The sequence below is a fragment of the Elephantulus edwardii genome, unplaced genomic scaffold, assembly GCF_000299155.1.
Source record: "Elephantulus edwardii isolate Elephantulus edwardi_28Jun2011 unplaced genomic scaffold, EleEdw1.0 scaffold00010, whole genome shotgun sequence".
NCBI lineage: Eukaryota > Metazoa > Chordata > Mammalia > Macroscelidea > Macroscelididae > Elephantulus > Elephantulus edwardii.
This window is the reverse complement of record NW_006399760.1, coordinates 22,887,096-22,896,426: the sequence shown is the minus strand read 5'-3', so window position 1 is coordinate 22,896,426 and position 9,331 is coordinate 22,887,096. Positions and strand designations below refer to the sequence as shown.

Genomic DNA, 9,331 nt, shown 5'->3' with positions numbered 1-9,331 from the left:
TTTGCTAATTTTAACTTGGTCTTGACCATGCTGCCGTGTAATTGTCTAATTTAAAGAGGAAGATCTGGAATGCTGACCAGCTTTTCCATCAACTGCCTTTTTTGCCACCCTCCCCTCAGTACCAGTACAAGAAGAAGTATGAGAAGAGTAAAGGCCACTACCACACAATACCTGATAATCTGGAGCAACTTCATCTAAAAGAGGCTACAGAATTACAGAGTGTAGTAAGTGGATTGAGACTGACTTTTTCCCCAATGCACATTCAACTACCACATCTGCAAATTTCATAGACCTTCCAGAATAGTAGTTACACTTTTAGCAGCTCCACTGAGAAAATGGTCAAAGACACAATAGACCTTTGAATGTAGTAACATTTTCAACTACCTTTTTGATATTTTAGATTATAACTACATCTTTATATACTGGAGAAATATTTCATATGCATGCAATATATGCTACTCAGATTACTGACAGGGTACAGAAGTATAAACTATGTTCCTAGAAGGACGATGATACTCCTTAAAGTACTCTCAACGTGTCCCACAGGTCTTTGGCTAGGTTAGGAAACATTACAATGGAAAAAGGGAATCTTTAGAAGGATTTTAATCAGAGAAGTACTGTGATCAGATCTGCCCTTGACAGATTTACCAGGTCTAAATTTGTAAAAGAATTGAAATGTAACAAAGAAAAGAAGCTACAGGAAGCATGTGCTTTCACATGACCACCTATATAAAAAAAGACCATTTTGTTTGGGTCTCCTGTTAGGTATTGATCAAGAAGACTACCTTACTAGATATGTCCTTGTATCATCTGCAAGTAGCATGTGCCGGAGGCCTCTATTCTGTGGACCTTTAAAATCTTGCTAAGGCCAAGAGAGTTGATACCTGAACATTACCATTAAGAGCTTGTGTGAAATTCAGCAAGGGCCTTTGCCTTTCAATTTCTCCTCTAAAATATGAGTATTTATTTGACTCCTTGTTCCTAAATTCATGCTATTTTGGTGATGAAATTGCTTTTGTGAAATAGTCTTGGAAGTCTTTGAAAATATATTTTCATATTTAAACATGTGATCAGTTATGACCCATAGAAAATTATTATAAATGGAATTGTTTTATTATTCATCAAATCAAGACCCCAGATTTCTGATAATTATTCTTATTTAAAAACAACAACAACAAACTGGACATTTTAAATCAGAAACATTAACTAATATTGTTGTTAACATGTTAACATGATATCCAGTCTATGGATATCAAACCTTGATCAACCTTGTTTACTGGTGAGTAATTTTCCCTAAGTATTTCCTTGCATCTGCATTGTCAGCTGATCATTCTATAGTGATTCTTTTGTCTCCTTGAACTGAACAAAAATCTTAATTATGCCATGGAGGCAATAATGGTGTTTCCCTTCAGGAAATAACAAAAAGGTACTGGATCTGAAACATGACAAGACACTTCTACATGGTGATGAGATGCCCCTCGATTGGACATATTTGATCATTAACTCTAAACAGGTTTCTTTCAAGGAGTTAGCTCAAGTTGTGGTTTCTAATAAGACCTTTTGTCACCAGGTGAAATACAAAGAAAAATATGAAAAGGAACGAGGGAAGCCCATGTTGGACTTTGAAACACCAACATATATCACTGCCAAAGAATCTCAGCAAATGCAGAGTGGGGTAAGTCTTTATCACCCACATATACCATCAATCTGATGAAAATAGATGCTGTCCACACACACAGAGCCATTATTGGTAGATGATGTCACTTTTTAATATGTGATCACTAACATTATTTTTATCTTAGAAATCCTGTTTCAGTTATCAATAATACCCTAACCAATAGATTATTGCCATATTTGGTTTATTTGAACTCTTAGTTTTCACAGGATTAGAGCAGCAAACTATTCCTTAAATAAAACCATTTATATTGAATAGCATTTGACTTTTTCTTTGATGAATGAAAAGGCCCCTTTATGTAGTTATGCCATTGGCATTGGAATGTGCTGTCCTTAGAAGTATGCCCCAAGACATTAAAAGAGAATTAATACTCACAATGTTTATCAAGATTCCAGAAAAAAAAGTTAAGGTGTCATATTTCCTATTCTAGAATTCTAAGCAGAGATAAAATTATTTCTCTTATTCTTTTGAAAACCAAGTTTAGAGAACATTTAAATCTTATTTGAAGCTCAGAAAATCTGCATTCAGTGGGAAACAATTTTATTTTTAATTTTTTAACCTTTCCTTCATGTACAATGTCTCTAAATATACAGTTTTTAAGAATAGGAGTTTATTGAGCTAGGAATGCCAGATAACTAAAAGTTTAAGATAATTTTAAACAATGGGTAACTCTGAATAAGGAGTCTTTAAGGATTCCTTGTCCTGTTCTTGCAAATATTCTCTAAATTATATATATATATATATAGGCTAGCTCTGGTGGACTAGTGGCAAGAAGTTGCACAATCCCAGAGGTGTGCGGTTTGAATCCACCAGATGCTCTGCTGAAGAAGGAGGGACAATCTCCTCCTGTACCACTCAGATCTGATTTGATGGTACACACACACACAAAAAATAATATAAAAAATTTAAAAAAATATCGAAGTAAAAAGCTACAAAAAGGTAATTCCAGCATCTATTCTAGAATTTTCAAAGATAGTCTCATTACAAGAACTGTAAAGATGGGAGAATTTGTGGCTCTTTCAACAATAGGCAAAACTAACAAATATTTCTTTGCTTCAATGTCTAGCCTCTGAATGACTTAAAAAAAGTAGCTCAAGATTATGAAAAAGGCCAAGTGATTTCTATTTTATTTTCTCGAGTTCCCTTTCTTCTAGTATTTTTATTTTGGTTTTTGGGTTGAGTTTTGTTTTTTTTTTTAATAATTTCTTTGTAATTATGAAATGGAATTTTTTTTGTCACATTGGGAAAAATATAGAGACAGTCTAGTAGCAAAGACTTTGGTGTCTAGATGGCACTGACCTCATCACATTTTGGTTAGCCCCAGCTACAACGTTACAAGGATGAATAGAGTCCGTAAAAGTTTCTCAAACTCGGTATTTCCTTGAGGCCCTTTACTGAAGACAAAATATTTAGAGAACAATCAGATGTGTTTCACGTGTATGTTCATGATCCAGAACTCTGACCAGGAGGCCATAAATAGAAAATGTTGTAATATTTTTTTCTCCCTAGGAATAAAAAACAATTATCATAAAGATTCTTTTCATTTGTCTTTCCTTCCTACTCACATTAGAAAGAATATAGGAAAGATTATGAAGAGTCCATAAAAGGCAGAAACCTGACTGGCCTGGAGGTCACGCCAGCTTTATTACATGTCAAATATGCCACCAAAATAGCCAGCGAGGTAGTGCCCACTCGGGCTTTCCTTTCCCTCTTGACCCAAATAATTTGCACTAATGACACGCATCAGTGTGTTCCTTCTACCGTTTTCATCACCGCCTAACTATATGGGTTTCAGGTTGGGTTCACATGTGTTTGGTATTACTGCCTAATCTATTACCCATGTTAATTCTCCTAATTTTTTTAATTGAATATCTAATAAAATGTGCTTACCTTAGCATTTTATTAATTTTATTTTTTACTTGATATTTTAATATTAACTGATGAAGCTTATAACCTATCTTTTTTTGGTATCTTTACTTACTAAACTTTAAACTGTTTAAAATTTAGAAAGGTTTTGTTTGGGATTTTGGCTCTTTATAAAAGTAGAACAATTTGGGCTTTCACGTCATTGTTGTCGCTTTTACTTTGTGATATAGAAAGAGTACAGGAAAGATCTAGAAGAAAGCATCCGTGGTAAGGGCCTCACTGAAATGGAAGATACCCCCGACATGCTAAGGGCAAAGAATGCCACTCAGATTCTCAATGAGGTAGGTCTACAACCAACAACTGGAACATGATTAACACCAAAAGCAAAGAAGAGGTCAGAAGAAATTTTTTTTTAATTTCTAATTTCATATCCAACATGATTACTAACAACTATGTAAGATATATCTCTGTTTTTGAGGGGTTACTGTACAATAACAACCTGCTTTTAGTGGTCACCATAGCTACATAGTTATTGATCTTATATTATTTTCCTTAAGTTTGATGCATTCAGTGTTTTCATTCAAGCAAAAAAACACCACACTGGTGTTCTATGTAGCCCATTTTCATCCTACTTATGTACCAAATCAGATTTAAAACTAGCTTTATACTTTAATTTTTTTAAGTAGAAAATATTGAAAAAAAATTCTAAAGAGTCCTCATTTTGAGTCATGTTGACATGAGCAGAAGAGTTCATTGAAGTTGACTTCTGTAGTCACCATTCCATCCAACACTTAGAAGGGTGAAAGTACAAAATAGCAGGAAAATACAATACCTGGGATCACTAAGATGGCACCTTGTATGGATTTATGTTCACTCACCATGCTAAAAATTTAATTAGTAATGGAGGTTGTTGTTATTATGTGCTGTTGAGTTGCTTGTGACTCATACCAACCCTATGTACAGCAGCTCTGAACCCTGCTCTCTCCTGAGCCAGCGTTATTGTCTGTGACACACCTACCCCCATTAGCCCAGTCACTGAGTCAGTCCGTCTCATCAACGGCCTTCCTCTTGCGCTGTCCCTCCACCCTCCCAAGCTTGATGTCCCTCTATGCAGACTGGTCACTCTTTGTAATATGCCCAGTGTGTTGTTAGACAACTTTTCCCTCCCTGCTTCCAATGTTCCTATAGAAAGACTACAAGAGAGACCTGGAGCTAGAAGTCAAAGGAAGAGGCCTAAATGCGATGGCCAATGAAACTCCTGATTTTATGAGGGCCAGGAATGCTACTGATATTGCCAGCCAGGTAAATGTTACTATGCAGTGTCAATATGGCAATCTGTCAATAAAATAGTTGGGGTTATAAGGACAAAATATTGTCACTCTGTATATTGTCTGTCTTCAATTTTTGTCATTTTTATACAATATCTTTCTGGATGGTGGTATCCATTCCAATGAAAGATTCAGGATCCTTTGCCAGGGCTTTTTCCATATGCCTTTCTGAGCCTGTAGCCACTGGGGAAGTTCAGAAGTTGAGTAACCAAATAGCTGCCTGGAGTTGGAATGGACTCTGACCTTCTGGTCTTTTTAGCCCTTGTTTCTTAGTCAATACACTCATCATTTGACACCGAGAATTCTTTACTTGGGAGCTCTTTCTTTCACTCCTCTTAAGACCTAAATTAAAAATATGGTTTCTAAGGATCCTACTTTGTCTAGTGTTAATTGCTATATGCCTTTTGCTTACTTTTCCTTCTCCAAGCTCTTATGTATACAGTTCATAATTTACTATCTGTTGTTTATCTCTATCCTTCTTGTTCCCAACTCATATCACCATCATATGGCCAGATAAACTCTAAGTCTCTTAACAGCCAAGACTCAATGGAATCGTAGTCTTTCATGTGAAGTTTAAACACTGTAGGCAAAATATCCATTGAGTGTTAAATGAATGAATTCTCTTGGGAAAGAAATACTGATCATCTTTTAGCCAAAGCAAGCTGGGTAATTTTATGAATGTGGTAAGCATCTTAACCAACTTTTGGGTGTCCTTTTACAGATTAAATACAAGCAATCAGCAGAAATGGAAAAAGCCAATTTCACTTCTGTGGTTGATACTCCAGAGATCATTCATGCTCAACAAGTGAAGAATCTTTCAAGCCAGGTGAGACTATCCATAAGCATATCACTCATACACCCCAATCATGAAGAACCCCAAAGAATAGTCTTTATCACCCAAACATAGCCTTTGGAATCACAATTTTGTTCAATAAAGAAAGGGATTATGAAACTGTTATACAAATTTAAGTTAAAGTTGGGATTTTTATATGATAATTAAAATGGATTATACAAGGAAACTGTGTCAGAGATAATGAGGATAGCACAGGATAGGACAGACATCAGCTCTGTTGTTAATAGGGTTGTTATAAATTGTACTCAACGTGACAGCATCTAACAATAAAGTCTGTCTTGGAGCGAGTGCAATTAAGGTGCTCCTTAGAGGCAAGGCTGGTAAAACATTGCCTCCACATACTTTGGACATATTGCCAGGAAGGACCAGTCCTTGAAAAGTGACATCATGCTGGGAAAGATGGAGGGCCAGAGAATGAGAGGAAGACCTTCAACAAGATGAATTAACACAGTGACTTAATTCAATACTTGAATGGACTCAAACATGTCCAAGATGGTGAGAATGGCACAGGATGAGGGCAAAGTTCAGATCTGTCACTGTGCCACAATGAGTCAAAGCCACTTAATGGCACTTAACGACAACAAACAACTTTTACATAACACTAGTAAATATATGCTGCTGTTGTTGTTGTTGTTGTTGAGTACCATCAAGTCAGAACTGACCCATAGCTGACCTCCAGCAGGTTTTCAGAGGCAGTTAATCACATTGGAAGAGCTTGCCCATTTGGTCATATAGAATCTCTGATAATGTTGATGTAAGATTTGTGTATGAAGATGGAAGGAACAAATAACACATATTTATTATTATGTACCATCAAGTTGAAATCCACCCACAGTTGACCTTCCAGCAGGTTTTCAGAGGTAGTTAATCAAATGGGAGGAGATTGCCCATCCTTCTCCCACAGAGCAGTTGGTGACCTTGAACCCTATACCTTTGGGATTGCAGTGCAGCTTCTTGCCATTAGGCCACCAGAGCTCCCTTACATAACACAGATTTGGATTATCTACCTATGTAATGGGATTGAGATTCTATCATCTGCACTAGCTCCATTGTTGTTGTTATGTGCTGTCGAGTTGTCTATGATTCATAGCAACCCTATGCACAATATCTCTGAACCTCACTTTATCTTGAGCCAATCTCACTGTCTCTGACACACCTACCCTCATTGCCCCAGTTACTGTGTCAGTCTGTTTCATCCAGGGTCTTCCTCTCCTGCACTGTTCCTCAACTCTTCCAAGTATGATGTTCTTCTCCAGAGACTGTTCCCTCCTGGCTACGTGCCCAAAGGATATAAAACAAAGCCTCAAAATCCTTGCCTCCATGAAACAAAGCCTCAAAACCCTTGCCTCCAAGGGGTAGCTTTGTTTCACCCTGTCCAGGAGATACCTATTAGTTCTCTTGTCATTCCATGGTATGTTCACTACTCTTCTCCAGCACCACAACTCAAAGACATCTATTCTTCTGTCATCCCTGATTATTGTCCAGCTCTCTAATGTGTAGCAACTATTGCAAAGACTGTGGCTTGGATCAGGTGTTCCTTAGTTTCTAGACTGACATAGTTTCTCTTCAGCACTCTGGAGAGGTCCCAGACAGCAGATTTTCCTAATGCAATTAATCTTTTGATTTCCTGACACTGGTACCAAGAGTGTTGATTGTGGAACCAAACAAGTTGAAATCTCAATCTCTTCTCCATTTATCATGATGCTATCAATTGACCCAGTGATGAGAATCTTCATTTGCTTGATGTTGAACTTTAGTCCATATTGCAAACTACAGTCCTTGACCCTTTGCACTAAATGCTTCAGGCCCTCCTCAGTTTCAGCAAGTAAGGTTGTGTCATTTGCATAACACAAGTTGTTTATGAGTCTTCCTCCAATCCTGATGCCATATTCCTCCATTATTTAACCACAATTCTGCACAGCGATGAAGAAAAGTAGCAGTCCCTCATGCATCAAGATATACCACATTGTTTCAATCTTCAATCATAGTTGGGAGTCTGAAGTTTATCTTTTAAATTAGCATTTTTACTTACCTTTTGATTAATGCATCTTAGAGTGATACATGCTCAGCTGCTAACAGCAAGGTTAGTGGTTCAAATCCCTTCTATGCTCCATGGGAATAAGATGCAAGGTCTTTTATGTTAAGACTTAAAACTTCAGAAATCTGATAGAGGGTTGCAATAAAATAGTGCAGACTCCATGGCAGTGAAAAAAAAAAGCAACAAGTAATTAACAGGCTGTGCTTTATAAACAACTGGGAATATAGAATCCCTGATTTCACCATGGATATTTGATGATAGCAAATATGAGCTAAATGTGCAGTGGTTAGCCCCATTCAGCTGCTAACTGTCAGGTCAGAAGTTCTAATTCTACAGCTGCTCCATGAGAGAAAATATGACCTTTTGCTGTTGTAAAGATTGTTGTTGTTGATTGCCATCAAGTTGCACACCATAGTGACTCTATGAACAAAAGACCTGAGAATTTTCTTTAACTATCATTTCTCCAAGTTCATAGAGTTTCCAAAGGCATGGGTTTAGGAAGTAGATGCCACTCCTGCTCCCAAACCTGTCTTAAAACTGGGAATTACACCAACCATTGTCCACCATCAGCAGCCGTTATGGCATTTGAGACCTCAGTGGCACAAGGTTCAGAATCACAGCAAATCCATATTACCTCAGCATGGCAAATTTACAGAAGAGTACTGTACAACTAAGAAGACTGTTCCTTCAAATTATAGCAACAAGGAATTGGGCCTTCCAGGAGGTATTGCTGACTCTAAACAAGAGGGTTAAATAAAAGCAATACAACAATCCACACAGATCCTCAACCAAACCAAGAGCACCATTATATGGAGTCCAGCCACTTCATCCAAATCCAAAATGTAAGACAAGGGCTTCTAGTACTTCTAGTCCATCTAGTACTGACCCTATAAACAAAAGTCTTTAACCTTAGGAAACAGTCAATACACTAATCAGAGGTCAATTTATAGCAATAAGCAAACACATCAAAAGGCAGGAAAAAATGACCATTGACTCTGTAACCCAACATCTCCAAAAGATTGAAAAAGAACAGCAAGAAAACCCAACACCCTCTAAAAAACCTGAAATTATAAAAATTGGGACAGAAATCAATGAAAACAGAAAACAGAAAAACAGTGGGGACCATCAACAAAACTAGGAGTTGTGTCTTTGAAAAGTTCAATAAAATGTATAAATCACTAACAAAAGAAAAGAAGGGAAAGACACAAATAATCCAAATAAAAGGTGAAACAATGTCACAAAAGAACCAACTAAAATCAAAAGGCTAACAATGGAATAGAATGGAAAAACTATACTCAAACAAATATGAAAACCTAGAGGAAATGGAAAAACACTTAGAAATTCACAGCCTACCTAAGCTGACACAAGCTGAAATTGAACACCTACGAAATTAAAAGGTAATCAAACAACTTCGAGCCAAAAAAAAGCACTGGACTAGATAGTTTTACAAGTGAATTTTATCAAACATTCAGAGAAGAACTGTCACCAGTTCTACACAAAGTATTTCAGAAAATAGGAAAAGATGGAATTCTCCCAGACTCATTCTATAAAGCAAACATATCCTTGATACC

At 36.8% G+C, this 9,331-nt stretch overlaps 1 protein-coding gene across 1 annotated transcript in view; it reads left to right on the top strand.

The window, feature by feature from the left end:
• NEB (nebulin) overlaps positions 1 to 9,331 on the top strand; it is a 265,912-nt gene that overhangs the window by 220,005 nt on the left and 36,576 nt on the right. Inside the window, exons 127-132 of the mRNA XM_006880817.1 lie at positions 120 to 224; positions 1,571 to 1,675; positions 3,246 to 3,356; positions 3,772 to 3,882; positions 4,730 to 4,843; positions 5,591 to 5,695. Coding sequence (XP_006880879.1) covers positions 120 to 224; positions 1,571 to 1,675; positions 3,246 to 3,356; positions 3,772 to 3,882; positions 4,730 to 4,843; positions 5,591 to 5,695 — 651 coding nt within the window. The remainder of the gene's footprint in view (positions 1 to 119; positions 225 to 1,570; positions 1,676 to 3,245; positions 3,357 to 3,771; positions 3,883 to 4,729; positions 4,844 to 5,590; positions 5,696 to 9,331) is intronic.